This window comes from Falco punctatus, assembly GCF_963210335.1.
Source record: "Falco punctatus genome assembly, contig: scaffold_35, whole genome shotgun sequence".
In the NCBI taxonomy this organism is placed as follows: Eukaryota; Metazoa; Chordata; class Aves; order Falconiformes; family Falconidae; genus Falco; species Falco punctatus.
Window position 1 is genome coordinate 643,069 of NW_027660155.1, and position 22,190 is coordinate 665,258.

General features: G+C 46.5%; 1 protein-coding gene across 1 annotated transcript in view; it reads left to right on the forward strand.

Moving 5' to 3' along the window:
- The window catches only part of LOC308057756 (hydrocephalus-inducing protein homolog), a gene marked incomplete at its 5' end in the record, with an annotated part of 101,259 nt that extends 89,566 nt beyond the window's left edge, over positions 1 to 11,693 (forward strand). Inside the window, 10 exons of the mRNA XM_080411807.1 lie at positions 322 to 436; positions 1,085 to 1,289; positions 1,648 to 1,883; positions 2,496 to 2,647; positions 3,608 to 3,800; positions 4,342 to 4,450; positions 5,036 to 5,299; positions 5,884 to 6,026; positions 6,368 to 6,589; positions 7,774 to 11,693. Of these exons, the coding sequence (XP_080267933.1) occupies positions 322 to 436; positions 1,085 to 1,289; positions 1,648 to 1,883; positions 2,496 to 2,647; positions 3,608 to 3,800; positions 4,342 to 4,450; positions 5,036 to 5,299; positions 5,884 to 6,026; positions 6,368 to 6,589; positions 7,774 to 7,938 (1,804 nt within the window). The 3' untranslated portion in view covers positions 7,939 to 11,693. The remainder of the gene's footprint in view (positions 1 to 321; positions 437 to 1,084; positions 1,290 to 1,647; positions 1,884 to 2,495; positions 2,648 to 3,607; positions 3,801 to 4,341; positions 4,451 to 5,035; positions 5,300 to 5,883; positions 6,027 to 6,367; positions 6,590 to 7,773) is intronic.
- Between the last annotated feature and the right edge of the window lie 10,497 nt (positions 11,694 to 22,190).

Sequence of the window (22,190 nt, forward strand, 5' to 3'; positions counted from 1 at the left end):
TGAGAGAAGACCTGCATCACCTGTCCTGCCTGAGGAGGCACGACAGCGTGGCTGGTGTGTGACAGGCAGCCCAGACACCTGGGTTATTGTCCAGTTCACGTCACCTGCTTGTGAACAGGGAGTGGAGAAGTGCCTCAGTGTCCCCGTGTGTCGGGCAAAGCTGGTGATACAGCTGAGCTGTCTGTAAGCTGCAGGAGGTGCCGCCGGGGCTGCGAGGGGCAGGGAGGCTTTCGTCTGTGGGGAGGGGAAGGTCAGCTTTGGCTTCAGAGGAAGGCAGGGTGGGGGCTCAGCATGATGGGTGTTTCTGCTTTCTGCTCTTAGTGGATGTCAAATGAAATCTGCCCACTCTGGCAAGAGTGAGAACTTACACCAAAGGACTTCCTCAGCCAAGAAAAGCAAGCGCTCGCTGCAGAAGGTTGCCAGCCCCTCCATGCAGGTGGGTGGCTCCCGCTCCCCAAGACACACTGCTGCGGGTGCTGGGGGAGGACGCTGATGGGGGCTCCGTGTCACACAGTGGGGTGGGACATGGTCTGCATGATGGAGGTCCGTCATCTCCCAGCCACAAGCAGAGGCAGGAGCTGCTCAGTTGCACTGACAGTCCCGTGCTCTGGCTCAGACTTGGAGTTGTGGGGTCAAGAGAGAGGAGCAGGTCCCGTGTTTTGGTGGCTGCTAGCCAAAATAGGACTGTGAATGCCACAGATGTGGGCACGTTCCTGTTTGAAGTCCCACTCCATAGATACCAGATGACCTTGTGTTTTCGTCTTCCCAGTCCCCTCCCTTCCCTCCCGTCACTTCTCACAGTTATTTCTGCTCTCCTGTTTTACCCCTGAGGCTGGAGGATCCCAGCTAGCACCTTCACCTTTTACACCCAAACTCCGTCCTCTGTGCCAGCCAGGATAGGCCTGCAGCTCCTCCTGGCTTGTCCCTCTCGTCCTGGGGCTGCCTCTGGGCCGTGGAGTCATCCCTCCCTGCCCTGGGACTGGGGGCTCGGCCTGGCTGGAGGTTGAGGAGTGGCGTACTCCTTGCTGGGGATGCTCAAGGCTGGGCTGCTGGACGTCAGCCTCTCCTGGGACTCTTTCTGCAGGCTCGCCTCACTCTAGGCATGTTCACGGTGTACCCTGGCTTTGGTTCCATCCCTCCTGGGGGCCAGCAGATGATCACGGTGGATTGCTCTGCGGAATCACTGGGGACGTGCGAGGAGCACCTGCGCATCGATATCAGCGACAGAGACCCCCAGGACAATCCCCTCGGCATCCCCTATACCCTGCTGGCTGAGTCCTGCCTCCCAGGTACGCCCCGTCCACAGGTTCCCACAGCCAGACCTGCTGCTGGTCAGCACCTGAACTTATTGCTTGGTTAAGAGAGGCGCCCTGACCTTGAAGCTAAACCCTAAAATCCTCAGAGGTTCCAGTTCTTTTCAAGTCAGCCAGCGGGGAGAGGCTGGGAGGGATGCATGGAAGGATAAAAGGAAAGCAATACTCCTTGACTGGGACTGAGCTCCATCCTCGCAGCCGACTCCCCGCCCAAGGCTGGGTTTTGCAGTGACCTGGGCAGAAAGGGTTTATCAAGCCTTCCGAGAGGCCAGCAGGGTCCCGAAAAATTCATCAGGAATTCAGCATTCAGCCCTCCCTCTGCTCTGCTCCGCAGCATTTGTGGTTGATGACATCGAGTCCATCTTTGAGGAGCATCGAATCTGCAGCAACGTCAACCTCTGCCAGACCCCGCAGACGATGCGAGACAAGGGTGTGTATGTCAGAGATGAGAACAAGTTTATCTTCACCGACGTTCGGGTTGGGCACCGGGCCACAGCTCGCTTCAAGATCCACAATGTCAACAAAGTCCCCTGCAATGTGGTCCTTTCCATCAAACCCATCGCCGGTGAGGTAAGAACAAGAGGCCAAGGTGACCGCTGCTCTTTACAGGCTGCGCTGCCTTGTTCTCCAGACTCGTTGCTTCCTCTTGCCCGCCCTAGTCCAGCTCCGTGCAGGTCAGGCTACAGGGGGGAGCAGCAGTGCCAGGGTGGCAGTTCTGAATTTGGCACGTCTCGAGCAAGGCTTTGGCTCACCGCTCTGGCCGGGTCTTTGGTGGGAGACCCAAACCCTTCTGCACATCTCTTGGAAGCCCGCTCAGAGGGGGCCTTTACTGGCCTGACGTGCCTGGGCTCAAAGCAGACCATTCCCTCAGGCTCCCTGGCCTTTTCCTTCTCTTTAAAGGCCAGTTTGAGGTTAGTTGCGGGGTTTCCGTGCAGTGCCCCCCTCCCTTGTGTGCTGGGGTGGCTGCCCAGTGCTCAAAGCCAGCTTTTGCGCTCCTGGGCTCCCTGTGCAAGGTCAGCACCGCTTTGGAGTCACCCCTGCGATGGAAGGAGCCTGCCCAGGGCAAGCAGGAAGGGAGACACGCTGTCTGGGGCTGTTCCCGGTGACGCATATAAGAATAAGACTGCGTACGAAACACTGAAGGATGTTTCCTCCTAACACGGCTCTGTGGGTTCCCCCAAGTTTCACAGCCCCATCAGTGACATTTTCAAGGTGGATCCCGTTCGGATGTGCGTGCCCAGCTGCTCCCACGCCTTTGCTACGGTGACCTTCACTCCACAGATGATGCAGAGCTACCAGTGCACTTTTGAGGCTTCCCTCGATGTCCTGGCGAGGTAACTCCCCCTGTGAAATCTGGGCGGGGGGACCTGCCTGATGGCTGCCCCTCCTCTGGGAGGACCCCGACCTCTTGTTAACCCTGATGCTCTCGGTAGCCTTAGGCAGAGTGCTTAGCATTAGAGAATAGAGGAGGCGGTAACTACTAGACAGAGTAGAAAGAGAAGGGGTTATAGCTTAGCCTCTGCGAGTGACTGTGAAGGCAGTGCAGCATTTGGTAGCCAGCTGGGAGTTAGTGAATCAGCAAGAAATGGAGATGTGCAACAGTTGAGCTGGGGCTTTCCAAGGACACAGGTTTAGATGAAGCCGTTTCTGTGCCAGCCAGCCAGCGTGCATTATTTCCTCCTTGTTTCTGTTAAAATGAGATGATTGTATGTGATTACCTGGGGTATGTTAAGCTATTCTCTGTCAAAGGAGCGACTGGAGCCCTTCTAAAAGAGGAGCCCAGTTCCCCTGTCCTGGGACGTGTGTACCAGGGCTCTGACCGGCTCTTCCCCAGCCGTTTAGTGGCTGAGTCAGGACAAGTCAGCTTTCTGCTCTAGTACGCAATTCCTTTTTTAGCGTCCTTGGAAATAATCATTACTGATGGTGCCATTTATTTTTCCCTTCTTGCTTTTATACTATTTCCATGCTGCGCTCGTGCTTTTTGCATGTGTCTCATATCATCGCAGCCAGTGAATTTGCCATGTCTCACCTGTCGCCTCATTATTTACCTGCTGTGCTGCATGATTCGATTCAGTGACATGTTCTTTAACTGCTACTCTGGAAGGCTCTGGCTCTTCAGAGCTCTTGTGAATGGCCCTGATTGGAATGGGAGGAGGGGGGTGGAGGAGACCTGTGTTGTGGGGTACAGGAGCACCAGCCAGGGAAAATGCAGTGGGTGGCCCCTCTTTGTTGCTTGCCAGGTGGGAAATTGGTTAGTGCCGGCCGTCACGATCTCTCCTCTGCCTTTCCTGCAGCCCTGCAGCAATTAAAGCGCAAAGCCTGACCTTCGGTGTCAGTGGAGATGGGACTCTGCCTCGGGTGACAGTCCTGCACCCGGTACTTCACAGTAAGAGAGGGAACCCTCTGCTGGTCTTTAAGAAGCTGTTGCTGGGTGATTCACAAAAGCTCCCTCTGGTCCTTCATAATGGTGGCACCCTACCTGTCCAGGTGAGGACCTGCTCAGGGAACGCTCTGGTCTGGGAACAAGTGCTTGTCTCGTGGAGAAAAGGTCCCAGGAAGCATGGCAGACCTGGAAACAGCTCTCAGAAATTCTTTTTAAGCAAATGACTGACTTGTAATTTCCAGGAAGAGAGTTCCTCTTGGAAATGCAATTTTTCTGACTAGCCTATCCTTTTCAGTTAAATACAACGCAAGAAAGTTGGTGGGGTGTTTTCCCCCCATCTCTCTTCTCACGCTTTGATTCTCGGGTGGGCACGTGTGATGTCCTAGTTGCATTAGATTGTATTTGATCCCATTTTACTACACTTTAATGAAAAATTCTTTTCATTACTTTTGTATCCCAGCGCCTCTGAACGCTTCTTTTTTCTGTCTAGTTTTACTTGAACTTTGTAAGTTTAGCTAAGAGCTGTGTTTGAAGCAGGGAAGCATGCTGGATGCCCCGTGCTGGACCAGCACCAGTACGGTGCCAACCCACGTGTCACCCTGTACCCACAGCAGTGTGGTTGTGCTCTGTGTTCCTTTTTCTCAGTTGACGATAGACCTGTTGGATGAAGCGGGAGTTTTCTTCTTGAAAGCCAGGCCCACCACACAATGCGTCTACCAAGCTGGGGGCGTGAAGGAGGACTCTCCTGCAGGAGGTAAATCCAGTAAGTGTGAAGCGCGGTCATCCACACAGGGGAGAACTGTGTGCCCTGCTCTTGGCTTGGCCAAGCAGCCGCCAAATGTTAGATGTTGTTTCTTCGCTGGGGCTCTCTGTACCCCCAGCTTTTCATGTGGACTCTGCGCACGGCTTCCTCCTAGAAAGTGGTTGGAAGTTTTTTCTGTTCCTCTGGACATGGTGGGTTGAGTTGCGGGGGGCTGTCACCACTTGAGCGGACCATCTGAGGTCTTTGCTGCGTGTGGGAGTAGCAGCCTGAATGGAGGCAGCCCCTGAGCCCACAGCCAGCCAACAGAAGCCAAACCCATTCTTTGGCTCAGCTTTACGTGTGGCAGGAGCTGACTGACTGCAGTTTGAGTGAGCGCTGGGTGTTAACCTGTGTTTAAGGCACTTCAGCAGTGATACGCGTGGTGCTGTCGTAGCCTTGTGAGCATAGGAGGAGGGTCTGGCACCATTGGTGGGAGAACCTGTGCTTAGAGGTAGCTGGGTTTCAACCCCTTACGCCCCACAGAAATATTTCAGCGGTACAGCTGTATCACTTGTCGCTGATTTCATTGCTGTGCAGAGAGGAAGCCTCACACCGCTCTCCTGGTCCTGCTCCGTGGGGAATTAGCAGAGTTTGACGTGCTTTTCAAACCCACCCTGGCCCAGCGTGTGGAAGGCAGGATCCACTTGTCGGTGGTGAACAACCCGTATGAGGAGACCGACATTCAGCTGGTGGGCGAAGGCTACGAGGATGACTTCACGCTAGATAACATCCACGGACTGGTGGCAGACAGTGAGGAGGAGGAGAATGCTGAGGGCAATCTAGAGGAAGACGTAATTGAGGGTAAGAGAGGAAAGGCTGCCCAGGTGGATCAAGGAACAGGAAAACAGACGTTTCTGCTCACCCTGTGCCGCGCACCTGCGGTCCAGCTTTAGCAGCCAGATCCTGCTGCCTTCTGTAGCCTGCAGAGGCTTAAGAGGCAGCTTGAGAGCAGAAGAGAAGATCGTCTGTCAAGGGAGAAGCTTGCAGGCTAGCAGGGAAGGGTCAGAGATACCCGCGTTCAGCTGAGTATCTCCAAAAGGAGGGCTGCCAGCCCATGGTATGCTATGGAGATGAAGCCCGTGTCTAATGATTTGTGCCCTCGATATACGCAGCCTGTGCTGTCACCCCCTGGCCTGGCGGTCTGGGAGCGTGCTGGCTCTGTGCAGAGGGGCAGTGCATGCTGTGCTGCGTGGCTCTGCACAGTCACAGCCACGGGTTTAGGGATGTGGCAGGGCGCTTCCATGGGAGCGGTAGGATGGGGAACTGCGTCTCCCCAGGGAGGAAGGCTTGGAGCAAGGAAGAGTTGGCCACGCCTGTCTCTGTGGATGTGAGGGGGGTGGATGGACCTCAGGCACACTGAGACCTCCTGCTCTCCTTCCTAGCAGCTGCCAGAGTGAATCACATCCCGTTCGGGGACTGTCACATCGGGAAACCCTACAGCGTGACCTTCACCATCACCAACCGCAGCAGGACGGAGGCGATGCGGTTTGAGTGGCTGGCAGACACCCCATTTCACTTCTCCCCCAAGGTGAGTTTGGATGGCTCTGCCTTTTCCCATTGCTCCAGCCCTGCCCGGCGGGTTCCCAGGAGCTGGCAGGGAGTCACCACGTACCGGTGAGAGCCTGTTTCAGTGCCACAAAGGAGCTGCAATCCCTGGCTTAGCTGGCACGGGGCTGTCAACCCCACAGAAAAGGCTCAGTGTTACGGGAGGTGGCATCTTTTGTATTTTCCTCTGTCAAACCCCAGATGAACACACGGTAAGAGGCAGATTCCTGGCACAGCTGCTCACCACATCAATCGATCTCTTTGCTGTCAGTCCTGCCCTTGCTAGTGATTCCAGTTAGGTCTTGGCTCTCTGGTTCTCCCTAGGTGGGACACCTCCATGCTGGCTGTGCTAAGGCCATCACAGTGACCTTGAAATCGGATGTTGCGGTCACCTTCAAAATGCACCCTGTGAAGTGCAAGGTGGCTAGGATCACCTTCCCGCTGCCGCCGGAGCAGATTAAAGACTGGGATGACTGCCTGCGCACCATCAAGTGGGTGGATACCACCATGAGGGGCCCAGGAGCCACGTGGCCTGTGAAGAAGAAGGTAAGAAACGCAAACAGGAAAAGCTAACGGAGCTGCTACAAAAAACCCCTGGCAGGCCACCATCTCTGCTGGCTGAGCAGCTCCTGCGTCCTCCTGACGTTTAATCCACCCGTGAGGTTCACCCGCAGTGCGTTTTGGGGGAGAGGCAGATGCAGTGACCTGTGACACCAACACAAAATGGGGAGGTCTTTTGACAAGACACGTTTAGCCACATGCAAACTACCGGTCTCTGCCAAAAGCTGAAGTGTTGCAACCTGTGTTGAACGGGAGGGCACATTTTACGATTTTATCACGTTTTGTGGTGTTAAAATTTCTTCATCGAATTCAGTGCCTTTTCACCAACAAGGAGTTTAAGGCGCTGCACTCTGACTCTTGTTTTGGAGTGGAGAGCCACACTAGTGCTCTTGTGTGTGCGCTGGCCAGCCCACCGGCACATGGTGGGTGAGCTGTCAGCTCTGCCTACACCGATAGCAGAGATTTTGGTGGTGGTGCCCATGTTGTGTGGGATATCTCATTGTGGAGCAGCCCAGGTGCTGCGTGGCAGTCGTGCAGCAGTCTGGAGAAGCATCGCTCCAGAAAGTGCCACACACACGTACCTGGCACGTGTTCCTCCCTAGTTTCTGAGCCTTTTTAAGAGCTGTAAACCACACTTCTTCCCCATCAGCAGCAGCAGTCGGAGGCTTTCCTAGTGAGTTCGTCCCCATTCCAAAACGCCCGTCCCCAGCCCTCACCAGCGTGGCTGTTGCCCCACACATGGTGTCTGGAAAGCACCTCCCGCTAAGACAAGAGGGAAAAGGTGCTTTCTGGTTTTGTTCAGTCTTGGGGTTCTCCATCCACAGAACTCCCACAGGGGAATTTAATCCTAATTTAGAGGCCTGCTGGATCTGTAGCGGGCCATGAAAAAGGTCTGACACTCTACAGGGTTGAAACACAGGGACAGGTACCTATGACCCAGTCATTGTCCCCATGGGTGTATTCTCAGTCATGGTGGTGATTATGGTGTTCAGTCGGTAGAAACAAACACTGTAATGGAAGGGTTAAATTTTGTCACCTTCCCGGGGAAATAAATGGGAATGGTCCTTTCTAGCCCCTGTACGAGGCTGATCTTGGAGGCCAAAAGCCTCCTCTTGCTCAGCCGGGCTTTCTAGGCTCTGCTCAGTGATTCTTCCCTTTCCTGTTTGGAGGTGATCGAGACAGACCCAGAACCAGCTCACACTGTCCTGGAGGAGAGCAGCCGTGAGGTGGAGCTTTGCCTCAGTGCTGTTGTCGACTACGCTGAGCTCAAGCTGGATACGGACACGATTCAGTGCAAGGAGACCTTGCCCTTCCAGACGAGGACATTCCCGTGAGAGCCAGAGGCCAGGCAGGGACCCGTGCGTGGGAGCTGCCTTTGCCCAGGGCTGACCTGGTGCCTGCTTCGCCGGAGCTGTGCCGTGCTCTCTGGTGGCCTCTGCTTCTCCTTCTGCTCGTGGTCTGGTGAAAATAAAGGCAATAAAGTGCCAATAAAGGCAAAAAATAAAACACTGACATGTTTATTGTTTGGCCACTTAATAAACCTCTTCTAATTTCTAACTGGGTGATTAGGCCTGGCGGGGGGTGGGGGCAGGGGTGTGTGTGCTGCTGCCTGCTGGTTCTGAGGTTTCAGCTTCCACACATCCTGGGCGCCTGGAGATGCCTCACATGTGGACTCGAGTCCCTTCTAGGGCTTTGTGTTCAGTCTCACCTGCTGTTCTTCTCTTTAAACAAATCATGTATTGTTTCATCCTGTCCAAGTCCTGGCAGGGTGCTGGGGCCTGCGTATCTGCACGTAAAGCCAAGCAGGAGATGGTGGCCACCGTCCTGCCAAGGCGTGCCAGGAAAGGTTCAATTCTGCCATGCCTTTCTGCTGACAACAACCATGGATTTGCTTCCATTGCGTGTTGCCTGTCCTCATCTGCTCGAGGACAGGTTTGCAGTCAAAATAATGTCAAACTGAGATGTAAAGACCAGAATAAGACCCTTGGATTAAGTCTCCTGGGCACCATGCCTGCCCTTTCCTCTTTAACCTCCAAACTTTGAAACACTTTGTCTCCGGGTAGCCCAGGGCAGTGGTCTAGACGTGGCAGAGTTGCCTGGGGACAAAGATACTCCTGAGCATCAAGGAAGGGGTACCAGAAGCTCACCATGCAGTGTTACTTTTCTACTTGCTTTGTATTTATTGGTCATTGTCTTTTCACTCCTCCTTCTTGCTTTTCAGTTCCATGCTGTCCAACACGGGGAATGTGGCCCTGGAATACAACCGGATGGCGGCTGTGGAGGACGAAAGGGCATTGAGCCACACTGGGGAGCTGCTTCCACCCAGTCTGGATGGTAAGGTGCTGCAGCGAATGAAGAGACGGGACACAGCTTGATGCAAGCAAGTTGTCCATTTATTAGTGATTTTCTTACAATTACATATGTTTCTACCTTCTACATATTACACACTGATTGGTCAAATCTTAAGCGTAAAAAACACTGATTGGTTGATATTTAAGGCACACCGTTAGAACAATAGGAACTTATTAGTTTATCTTGACATAGCAATAATTTCTATTCCAAAGTTAGGGAGTTTCTTTCTAGGCGGCTTTCTTGATTAACAAAGTTACATATCGGCGCCATCCGTTCCCTTATCTGGCTACTTGTTTCTCTGTCCGCCTGGCTGCCTCCTCAGCTGTAGCGGCTCAGGGGTCTGCAGTTGGCTTGTTCCTTGGCTCCCAGGGCTTGTGCCCTACAGGTTCTAACAAGTCTCTATTCATCAGGCTATCAGTACTTGGACTCTTGTCCTTGAGGCCTTGTCCTACATCTCCCCCTTCCTGTTGCACAAAAAGAACCCCTGAAATCAAATGAGTTATTAATTTTTGTAAGCATTGTAAAAGACAAGGTATAAGTAATAAAACAAACAAAAAAGCAACTAAAGCATATATAATCATCTTCACTAAACTTCTTAACCATCCTGAAATGCCCCAACCACTGAACAGTTTATCTAACCAATCCCAAGTATCACTTTGTTGAAGATGAGAAACTCCATCCCTCAATCTTTGGATGCTAGCATGAATTGATTCCGAATGATCTGAAAGGTTCATGCAACACATCCCTTCAAATTCTTCACAACCATGACCTTGTGCCAGAAGCAAAAAATCTATTGCAGCTCTATTTTGTAATGTCGCGTGGCGAACACTATCAACATCTAATAAAAGACCAGACAGGGCACTGCTTGTGGCATTAGTTTGTTTGGCAAGCCAACAGCCAAGCTTATCTAATGTTGCCAGAGCCTTTCCTGCAGCAGCTCCAGGCAACAGAAGAGATGCAATAAAGCGTTGGCCAAAGGACCAAAATTGCATGTTATCATCACAATCGGAGGCAAATGCATAAACGCCACGCTTTGTCCTTCGAGAGTAGCAATGTTGTAAAATCATAGATGTGTTAGGAGTCAGGACGGAAAGTCGCCCTAAGCTACACGGACCTCCTTTTATATGAGAAGGAATGACAGGCCATGCTCTATCACCGCAAATAAAAAATACTCCAGCAGGTAGTGAGAGCGGAGCATTGCTAGATTTAGACAAGTCGTTAGCAGTGTAATTACACCAGATACTTGCATTTCTAAAAACAGGATGAGTAGGGGAAACGTCCCATGCCCTAGATTGATCCTTTCCCATGTAGTTAAATTTTATGCAAAAATCCATTTTTACAGAACCAAGGAGTTCAGTTTCTTGTGGTTCCAAAGTGGCCAGTGGGAGATGGGGTATCCATACATCCCAATTGTCTGTCACATTTTTTGATACGTTTTTGGGTGGAAAAAGACTTTGAAGGTCCCTAGGTATAGGCCATTCATCTAATGGTAAGCCCACAAGACATGTGGAAAAAGGCTGATCCGGAGTGGCCATAGCAAGACACAGAGTATCCTGTCCAGTCAAGTTCGCCAACGTGACCCAAACATTTACCTTTGGTAGAAAAGGGGGGTAAGAGCCACCTTCAATAGGCCAAGGTCCAGGTATGAACATCATTATCCATATTACTGACAACACTTGTTTCTCTTTTTCTTTTTCCATCGTCGTTTTACAACCAGCCATTCTTCTGGTCGTACTGTCCATGACCGAGGCACTGCAATTGATTGTCCACACTCTAATCCTACAGTAATGTTCTTGTTAATAATATAAATTCTGCTTGCTAATACAATATATTGAAACAACAACCGTGCAATAGCCCGTACTTCTAGGCTTTCAATCAATGATAAAAAATTTGCAAAAACTAAGTCTGGCAAAATCTCAGAACCTAACCCTATAACTCCCTCTAATTCCAAAAGAGGTTTTCCCATAAAACGTTCAGCCCACTGTATATGATTAAACCTTAATATTTGATTATTACACTCAGAACACATCCAATGACCCCATCTGTCCCTTAGTCTTACAACTCACCAGCGATCGTGATCACAGAGTTCACGATGAATCTTGATCCACGGTCGACAAGATGGTCCATGTTCATAGCAACATAACTGTAGAAATCGAGACGCTGTCCAATCTGGTTCATGACAGTGTCGTTGAAAGTCGATGTAATGGAAGATAATATCTGCTAGCGGTGCCGTCAGTGCGTTGGGGATCTGGTCTGGTCCAAACGTATTACCTTTGTTAAGTGGTTTAATCCAGGGCGATATTGTCCATTCCAAGCGCTGTAAAAAGTGAAATCTAGATGCTATATCCTGAATTTGGTTACCTGACACTAATGCAAAACAGAAATCCTCACACAGTTTTTATTTCATTCTGTAGGGTCGGTGTCGGTATCAGTTGTCTGCGGTAAAGGTTCACGGAAAGGTCGTACATTCTTTGCTGGGATCCATCTGGGTCCTTTTCCTGTGGAGACACAAGCATAACCTTTTCCCCATGTAACAAGAGGATATGGTCCCATAATTGTACCTGTTTCTGGATCTCGGACCAATACTGGGGCTTTAACCCGTGCCTCGAAGGAGGTATTTGCAGTAAAATGTCGAACTGTCGGTGGGTTGTTATCTATTAAAGAACAATTTAAAAAATTGAAAACATACAATGCTTTCTGTAACCGTTCCTCTGGAATAGCCATTCCCATTCCCCCTTTTTGTTTTGTAATAGATGTTTTAGCGACTGATGAGACCGTTCAATGAGAGATTGACCGGTGGGGGAATGAGGAATGCCAGTAATATGAGTTATGCCCCATAGGGCAAAAAAGGTTTTTATAGTTGTTGAAACATAAGCTGGACCATTATCTGTCTTTATCTTTAAGGGAATACCCAAAGTAGCAAAAGCACGCATTAAATGTCTACGAACATCTCGTGCCTTTTCTCCTGTGTGACAAGAGGCAAACAAGGCACCTGAAAATGTGTCAACGGAAGAGTGGATATATTTAAGGTTACCAAATTCAGAATAATGTGTGACATCTGTTTGCCATAATTGTAGGCTTTGTAATCCTCTAGGGTTAACTCCTGCAGCAATTGATGGGAAAGAATGTTTTTGACAATCAGGACAGACAGCAATAATATTTGACGCTTGTTGAGAAGTAAGGTCAAACTGTTGTTTAAGAGCTCCAGTATTTTGATGGAAAAAAGAGTGACTTAGTTTAGCTTGTGCAATGTGGTCTGGCAATACTTGAACTGGTCACGTCAATAGATCAGCTCGTCGATTGCCTTCTGCAAGAAAACCAGGTAGTGAGCTGTGAGACCTAATATGCATAACAAAATAAGGTGCAGATCGAGAGTCCAAAAGGAAAATAAGTTCATGTAACAGGGTAAAAAGTTGTGAATGTGAAACATTCCGCAGCACAGAAGCTTCGGCTCGTTTAACAACAACTGCAACATAAGTGGAATCAGTAACAAGGTTGAGTGGTACGTTCCATTTTCGGAAAACACGAACAACTGCATTCAGTTCTACTATTTGAGGTGAACCGGAGACTGTCTCTATGTCCGAGTCCCATTGTCTCCGTTGATCATCCCACCATAGGAGAACAGATTTATGTGATTTGCCTGATCCATCTGTAAAGACAGTAAATGCCTGTAAGGGTTGTTCGCTTCTTTTGGGTTTTAACATCAGACGAAAGTCAATGTTAAACAGTTTGTGTGAAGGTGGATGAGAAGTTATTTGACCTGTATAGTCGGCAAGTGCCATAACAAAGGTGTCTGATTGCTGATAAAGCCATTGTAAGTATACTGTTGTTATTGGTAGACAAATACAGACAAAATCCTTCCCTGATAAGGTTAACAGGCGTGATCTAGCTTGAACAATCAGAGAGGCAAACATTTCATGTTGTGTCAAAATAGTTTTTGTAGACTGGTTAGGTAAAAAGATCCATTCAATAATCGACAGGGGGTCTGAGTTCTGAAGGTCCCATTGAAATATCAGGGCATGAGGCTGTCGAGCAGGGTTTAAAATAATCAAGTAAAAAGGTAGTTCAGGGGCCCATCGGTGGGCCTGTCGAGAAGCGATAGCTGAGGCAACCTTTTGTAAAGATGTATCTGCTTCAGAGTTAAGATTACGTGGAGAACAAAGATTAGTGTCCCCTTTTAGTAGGTCAAACAGAGGACCCAAGTCTGTATTAGAAATTCCCAATAGTGGTCAAACCCAATTTATTGTTCCCAGTAATTTTTGTGCATCATGCAGGTTTCTTACATTGGTATTGATCTGCAATGGTTGAGGAACAATAGTGTGTGCTCTTATTCGCCAGCCCAGATATTTCCAAGGGGGAAACTTCTGGACCTTTTCTGGTGCTATAGAGAGACCTGCCGAATTCACGGCATCTGTGACAAGGGCTACAGCTTTCTCCATGACTTCGTGATGTTGTGCTGCCACTAAAAGGTCATCCATATCATGATACAATAACACAGTAGGCATAGCATTTCGGACAGGACTGAGTATTTTTGCAACGTACCATTGACACATTGTAGGGCTATTTTTCATACCTTGTGGCAGTCCAACCCACTGATATCCCTGCAACGGAGCTTGCATGGTGATGCTTGGAATTGACAAGGCAAATTTCGGGGCATCATCTGGATGTAACGGGATACTGAAAAAACAATCTTTAAGATCTATGACAGTTAGATGCCAATGTCGAGGGATCATAGTCGGGGATGGGAGCCCGGGTTGGAGGGCTCCCATATCTTCCATAGCATCATTAATTTTTCTGAGATCATGGAGCAAGCGCCACTTGCCAGTTTGTTTTTTAATAACAAAAACAGGTGAATTCCATGGGCTAGTAGAAGGTACAATGTGTCCTTGGGACAGTTGTTCTGAGACTAAGTTTTGAAGTGCGCGAAGTTTTTCCAAAGGAAGGGGCCATTGATCCACCCAAATAGGAACATCAGTTTTCCAGGTTATTTTTAGGGTATTGCGCACTTCAATGGCCCCATCTAAAAATGTGTACGGATGGACATTCCCCATTGTGACAATATATCACATCCCCACAAAACCATAGGGACAGGCAGCACAAAAGGTTTAACAGAAGCCACATGTCCCTCTGGTCCTTGAATTCGAATTAGTTCCAAACTCTGACGACTGTTACCGGTCCCCCCTATCCCAGCCAGTGTCTGAGAGACATTAGTCAGTGGCCATTGCGGAGGCCATTTGGCTTGAGAAATTACTGTGACATCAGCTCCAGTGTCAATGATCCCATTCAGTGCTATTTGTTGGTCATTGTAAATAAGGGTACACTGATACATAGGTTGCTGTGGAGAAATGGATTGTACCCACAAAATGTGAGGTAACCCTGTGGATCCAAAACCTCCTCTCCTCTGCGGAGGATGGTCAGTGATAAGAGAGTTTACCCTTGCTGGAATCAGAATCAATTGCACTATTTGACTACCCTGAGGTATCGTACAAGGTGGAAATGGAGTCCGTGCCATGATTTTGATTTCGTCCACCCTGTCAGAGTCAATAACACCTGGTAAAACAAAGAGACCAGACAATGTTGTGGAAGATCTACCAATTAACAGAGCTTGTGTATTGGGGGGTAATGGTCCTTTGACATTTGTTGATAATAAATGAACCAAGGAATTGAGCAGTGTTACTGTGTGTGAGGTTGCCAGGTCCAATCTGGCGCTGCCTGAGGTTGCTGGACAGAGACTTGAGGTGTCGGTGCTTCTCTCCAAGGATGTTGAAATGTCAGCTGTGGCATTTGTGTCTGCGCGCATCGCTGCCCCACGCTCCGCGGTCGGTTTCCCTGTATCGGTTGTCCCTGGAAGTCATACTTAGGTCAACATCGATTAGCATAATCACGCCCTTTCTGACATTTCGGACAAACTCCAGGACCAGGAGGTTGTTGTTTATTCCCCGCAGCCCTCACAAGACAGTTTCTCTTTAGATGACCAGGCTTACCACAACCATAGCAATTCCCCACACCACACATCGCTGCAAAAGCAGCAGCCATAGCTTCAAACTTGTGGTCAACCGTACCGATTCGGTTACATGCTTCCACCATTTCCACCAGAGTGGGGTTCGGGTTGGGAAGAGACTTCAGTAGCCTTTTACAATCAACATTAGCATTTTCAACAGCTAGTTTTGTCAGCAATATACCCCGAGCTTCCGCATTATCTACTTGACGTTCCAAAGCCTGTTTTAGTCTATCAATAAACTGCATGTAAGGTTCTCGAGACTCCTGAGTGATGTTAGTAAAAGCTTTTTGTGGCTTTTGTACGTCAGGGACCTGGAAAAAAGCCTTTTTCGCCTCTTCTCTAATTGCCTCGAGAGCCGCACGGGGGCAGTGTTGAGCCTGCGCTACCGGATCAGCACGTGCACCGGTGCCCGCAAGATGCTCTATTGCCAGCGCAGCTGATGCAGCATCATTATGGTTAACGTACGTGAGCAGGAGTGCTTGCAGTCCCCCTCTCCAGTGCGACTCCCATAACGTGTACTAAGTCGGGGTTAGCAGCAATCGTGCTAAAGATTTCAAATCATGAGGAGTCATGACATAAGCATCAAACACAGAAGATAACAGACTTATAAAACAGGGAGAAGAAATACCATGTTCCATAACCGTGCAGCGCAGTTCTTTAACAACCGAAAAAGAAAGAGCCTCCCATCGTGCTCCCCCTGCCCGACCCTGAGAATACAAGACCGGAGCAACTATAGTTTTAGCCATTTCTAGATCCCCCTCCTTTAAGGCTTCTTTCTTTATTTTTGCCCACACATCACGTAGATCAGGAGGGTATAAATCAGGTTCTTGTTCAGGCTCTACCAGTCCTGGGTCAAAGGGATCTTCTTCTGGCAGATACTCCACTGCATTGACACCCAGGGGTTTGGAGCACTGTGATTTAGAGGCTGATAAGGAAAGGGCTATAGGAGCTTGCGACTCCTCCTCCTCTCCTTCCTCTGCCTTTTCTTTTTGTGCTTTCAGAGTCTCAAAAATAACTCTCCACGAAGAGAGCAGACGGTGGGACTCAGTATTGCCTTTTGTCGCAGAATCCCACAATTTCACCCCTGTGTCGTCCCAAAGTTCCCGCGTGAAAATTGTAGTTGCGGTCACTGCAGGCATATTTACTTGCACCCACTTAAGCATTGCTTTAAGGTCATGCTCAGAAATACTTTTCTCATGTTTGTTAGGGAGACCTTTCATAAGCTCATAAACGTCTCTTTCTGGGGACGAAGCCTGATTCCCCATTACGGATTTCCCACAGCTCACCTCTCAACTCCGGAGGGATTTCAGGCCGGCTCCCGCTTCCTTTCAGCGGATCATTCAAAGTTCTGTGGGATTTGCTGCATGTCGCTCAGTCAGGCGATTCAAGAGTCCCTCCACATCAGATCCTTCACCAGATCACGTCGGGGTCACCAATTTGCAGCGAATGAAGAGACGGGACGCAGCTTGATGCAAGCAAGTTGTCGGTTTATTAGTGATTTTCTTACACTTGTATACGTTTCTACTTTCTACATATTACACACTGATTGGTTAAATCTTAAGTGTAAAAAACACTGATTGGTTGATACTTAAGGCACACCGTTAGAACAATAGGAACTTATTAGTTTATCTTGACATAGCAATAATTTCTATTCCAAAGTTAAGGAGTTTCTTTCTAGGTGGCTTTCTTGATTAACAAAGTTACATATCGGTGCCATCCGTTCCCTTATCTGGCTACTTGTTTCTCTGTCCCCCTGGCTGCCTCCTCAGCTGTAACGGCTCAGGGGTCTGCAGTTGGCTTGTTCCTTGGTTCCCAGGGCTTGTGCCCTACAGGTTCTAACAAGTCTCTGTTCATCAGGCTATCAGTACTTGGACTCCTGTCCTTGAGGCCTTGTCCTACAGTGAAGTCTTAGGGTTAAGTTTTAGGGTTAAGTCCTAGGGTTAAGTCTTTGGGTTAAAGTTTTAAGATTAAATCTCAGGGTTAAGTCTTAAGTTAAAGACTTAGGGTTAAAGTCTTACGGTTTAATCTCAGGTTTAAGTCTCAAGGTTAATCTCAGGGTTAAGACTTAAGGTTGAATCTTTAGGTTGAGTCAGGGTTAGGTCTTAAAGGTTAAGTCCGTAGTTTAAGTCTTGGGGATTGTGGATAACTGGCTAGCTGAAAAAGTTCACATAGACATAGTCCAGCTGGCTGGACAAAAATGCACATCGCGCTCAGCTTATCTGAAGTAAAGCAAAAGTTACACAATAACAGGAAGACTCCAGTGGGAAAAGAATGTTGCAGGTGGGAACAGATAACTACAGAAGAGAAACTAGGGGCGGGCTTGGTAATATGTATGAGCTAATTATAAGAAGGCATAAAAGGTGACTGTAAGGGACAATAAATGAAGTCTGCTGATCACTCATATTGAGTGACTGTGTCTTCCCTCCGTCGCAACAAATGGCACCCGAACAGGGACCCTAGAGAGGTCTGAACCTGCGAGCCACGGTTCGACGGAGATTCGGGTACCAGTCCTGAAAGCAGTGCAGGAGGCGGAAGGGCACAGTCCCCGCGCCCGGGAGCACCTACAGAGGGTCCCGCCGGCCACGCGTCGCCGAAGTCTCGCAAAGGCTGCAACAGCGCTGACGAAGGTATGGAGAGACAAGTAACGTACTCATATGCTTTTTAGAAAAGCGGAGCGTGCAGGACATAGATTGTAAAAAGGAATTACCCGGGTTATTAGCGTATGGGATAGCATCCGGGACCCCGCGGCAGCGGCGAGCGGCGGCGCAGCCCGGCAGGCCCCTTCCCGGTTGCGGTTTCTCTCCAAGGCGGCACCCCCCCCCGCCCCCCCCCCCCTCCGATCGGCACCATGGCGATGCAAGCGGCCAAGCGAGCTAACATCTGGCTGCCCCCAGAGGTCAATCGGATCCTCTATATTCGGAACCTGCCGTATAAAATCACAGCGGAGGAAATGTACGATATGTTTGGGAAATACGGACCTATTCGACAAATCAGAGTTGGAAACACTCCTGAAACAAGAGGAACAGCTTAAGCTTCTCAAGGAAAAATACGGAATTGATTACAAACCCACCCCCCCAAAAAAAAAAAAAGTGCTTCAGATGTCCTCTACAAGAAATGGGTTTCTGCCTTGAACTAGCAAACATCTCTGTGTTTAAAATTAAGCCTTTTTGCCTTGATGGAGATAATTTATTCTGTATTCTGTATTTATGCTGTATTCTGAATGTGGAAATTGGTTGGGACTAGGAGGCTGGCTTAAAGGCATTTTGCAAACAGGATTATTATTTTTGATCATTATTGTAATAATAATTTTTTGATCAAAACCAGCCAAAATTATTTGTAAACATTAAGCATATCTGAAGAGAATGCCTTTATTTGAATCAGCAGTTAAGGTGTAGTTTAGTCTGATGCTGTGGTTTTATCTGCTACTGGTGAATTTTTGAAGTGATGAAATCAGAGATACAAGGTATACTAAGAGTTATGAGGTAATAAGATAATAATCTAAGTAAGGGTGCTGTCTTTTATATCTACAAGTGCAATATGCATTTATGTAGCAAAGAGAAACTTTAACAATAATGTTGCTTGAGCGAGATGTGCATGTGACAACTTGGGAAAAGGGATATCACAACTGGAGTGCAACAGTGTTTCTATGTCTGGCAGAGTGAAATCTTTCAAGACCTGAGTTTAGACAGTCTAAAATAAATTGTTAGTATTCAGAAAACCCGTCTTAAGCCTCTTTTGCTTCCATAGTGTTATGGAAGTCAACTGCTATTGTAGAGAATTAATGATTTTTTAATACATATTAACAAATACTACTATTTTAACTTGAGGCAGTTGAGTGAGAAATACTCACGTGTAGCATTTGAGGGAATGTCAGCATAAATCGCACTTACAGTAAGACTGCATTTTTAATTACTGTACTCATTAAGATTCGATGATGCCATAAGGCTAAGGCCTTTTATCACGGATTGGTTCTGAACTAAAAGGTGTGTGCACACGTAGATATGCACATTTGTGTTATTTTCCTTAATTGGCTACAAAATAATATAATTAGGTTGGGGACTAGATCTTGGGAATTTGTCTATTATACTTCTGTTTGTTAAGCAACGTGCATAACATACAGCACCCATGTAGGCTTGGCTTGTGGCATAGTTGTCAAATTTAGCATAGACATTCAGACAGATAAGCAAGGTACTCTTCTTGTGTGTATCACCTACAAGCCATTATGGCTTAGTGTGTAAATCTGTATGTAACTGTTGAAAAATCCACTTATGAATGTATATAGCTTAGAACTATTTTTTTCCCTTTGTTAATTCTTTGATATCAATGAGGTATTCTTCAGAAAATGTATGGACTGGTTGGTTGCATAAGGGCAGTTGTTATTTGGACAGAAAATTGTTAATGGTCAGGGATTTTCCACTAAAATATTTGCAAATATTCCTAGTCAAACACCAGTTTGGTTTCTTTTTGGGTTTTGAGCTTGCATTAGTCCATGTTCAGAACTTTAAAATTACCTTTGAATTTTTTAAACTTTTTATATCACTGGAACAGAAAGAGCATCTAAATTAAAGCTTCAAGCTAACTTTATTTTTCAAGTATTTCTGGAATTATCCTTCTGAACTGAGATTTTATAAGTTGGCTGTGTATTTTCCTGTGTTAAAACACTGTTATTGAAAATGGTCAACCAAGCCCATGTCGCCCAAAATAAAAAAGGGGGAATTGTGGATAACTGGCTAGCTGAAAAAGGTCTCATAGACATAGTCCAGCTGGCTGGACAAAAATGCACATCGCGCTCAGCTTATCTGAAGTAAAGCAAAAGTTACACAATAACAGGAAGATTGCGGTGGGAAAAGTATGTTGCAGGTGGGAACAGATAACTACAGAAGAGAAACTAGGGGCGGGCTTGGTATTTAGGCAACTAACCAATAATGAGCTTAACTTTTGTAATATGTATGAGCTAATTATAAGAAGGCATAAAAGGTGACTGTAAGGGACAATAAATGAAGTCTGCTGATCACTCATATTGAGTGACTGTGTCTTCCCTCCGTCGCAACAGGGGATAATTCTTAGGGTTAAGTCTCAGGGTTAAGTTTCAAGGCTAAGTTTCAATGTTAAGTCTCAGGGTTATGTCTTAGGGTTAAGTCTTAAGGTTAAATCTTAAGGTTAAGTCTTAAGGTGAAGTCTTATGGTTAAATCTTAGGGTTAAGTCTTAGGGTTAAGTTTTAGGGTTAAGACTTAAGATTAAGTCTTAGAGTTATGTCTTAGGGTTAAGTCTTAAGGATAAGACTTATAGTTACATCTTTAAGTTTACGTCTTAGGTTTATGTCTTAGGGTTAAGTCTTAGGGTTTTGTCTTAAGGTTAAGTATTACTATTAAGTCTTAGGGTTAAAGTCTTAAGATTTAATCTCAGGGTTAGGTCTTATGGTTAAGTCATAAGTTTAAGTCTTAATTTTAAGTCTTGGGGATAAGTCTTAAGGTTAAGTCTCAAGGTTAATCTCAGGGTTAAGATTTAGGGTTAAGTCTTAAGGTTAAGTCTTAGGGTTCAGTCTTAGGGTTAAGTCTCAGGGTTATGTCTTAGGGTTAAGTCTTATGTTTAAGTCTTAGGGTTAAGTCTTAAATTTAAGACCTAGGTATAATTCTTAGGGTTAAAATCTTTAAGATTAAGTCTCAGGGTTAAGTCTTAGGGGTAAGTTTTAAGGTGAAGTCTTAACATTAAGTATCAGTGTTGTGTCTTTGGGTTAAGTCTTAAGGTTAACTTTTAGGGTTAAGTCTTAGGGTGAAGTCTAAAATTTAAGTCCTAGGGTTAAGTCGTACAAGGTTAAATCTCAGGGTTAAGTCTTAAGGTTAAGTCTTAAATTTTAATGTTAAAGTTTTAAGGTTCAGTTTCAGGGTTAAGTCCTAGGGTTACTTCTTAAGGCTAAGTCTCAGGGTTAAGTGTTAGGGTTAAGTCCTAGGGTTAAGTCTTAAGGTTGAGTCTTAGGGTTGATTTTTAAGGTTAAATCTTTTGGTTAAGTCTTAAGGTTAAGTCTTAATGTTAAGTCTTAGGGTTAGGTCTCAGGGTTAAGTTTTAAGGTTAAGTCTTAGGGTTAAGTCTTAATGTTATGTCTTAAATTTAAGACCTAGGGTCAATTCTTAGTGTTAAAATCTTTAAGTCTCAGGGGTAAGTCTTAAGTTAAGATAGGATGAAGTCTTAGGGTTAAGCCTTAGAGTAAAGACTTAAGATAAAGTCTTAAGTTTAAGTGTAAGGCTTAAGGCTTAGAGTTCAGTCTTAGGGTTAAGTTTTAAGGGTAAGAATTAAGGTTAATCTTAAGAGTTAAGTCTTACGGTTAAGTCTTAAGGTTATGTCTTAATGTTAAGTCTTAGGGTTAAGTCTCAGGTTCAGTTTTTAAGGTTGAGTCACAAGGTTAAGTCTTAAGCTCAAGTCTTAATTATAAGTGTTAGTGTTAAGTCTTAAGGTTAAGTCTAAGGGTTAAGTCTCTAAGATTAAGTATTAGGTTTAAGTCTCAGGGTTATGTCTTAGGGTTAACTGTTAAGGTTAAGACCTAAATTTAAGTCTTAGGGTTAAGTCTTAAGGATAAGTCTTAAATTTAAGTCTTAGGGTTAAATCTTAAGGTTAAGTCGTACGGTTAAGTGTTAAGGTTAAGTCTTAAATTTAAGTGTTCTGGTTATGTCTTAAGGTTAAGTCTTAGTGTTAAGTCTTAAGGTTAACTCATAAATTTAAGTTTTAGGGTTAAGTCTTTGTGTTCAGTCTTAAGGTTAAATCTTAAGTCCTAGGCTTTGAGTCTTAGGGTTAAGTCTTAAGTTTAAGTCTTTGGGATACGTCTTAGGGTTAAGTGTCAGCGTTAAGATTTATGTTTAATTCTTAAGTTTAAGTCTTAAGGTTAATTTTTAAGTTTAATCTTATGGATTGAGTCTTAGGTTTAAGTCTTAGAGTTGTCTTGGGGATATGTTTTAGAATTAAGTCTCAGGGTTAAGTTTAAGCTTAAGCCTCAGGGTTAAGTCTTAAGGTTAAGTCTTACAGATTGAGTCTTAGGTTTAAGTCTTAAGTATAAGTCTTAAGTTTAAGTCTTAGGCTTAAGTCGTAGGATTAAGTCGTAGGATTAAGATTCAAGGCTAAGTCTTACGTTTAGGTCTTAGGGTTAAGTCTTAGCGTTAAGTCTTATGGTTAAGTCTCAATGTTAAGTCTTAGGGTTCAGTCTTCTGGTTAGGTCATTATTTTAGGTCTTAGGGTTAGGT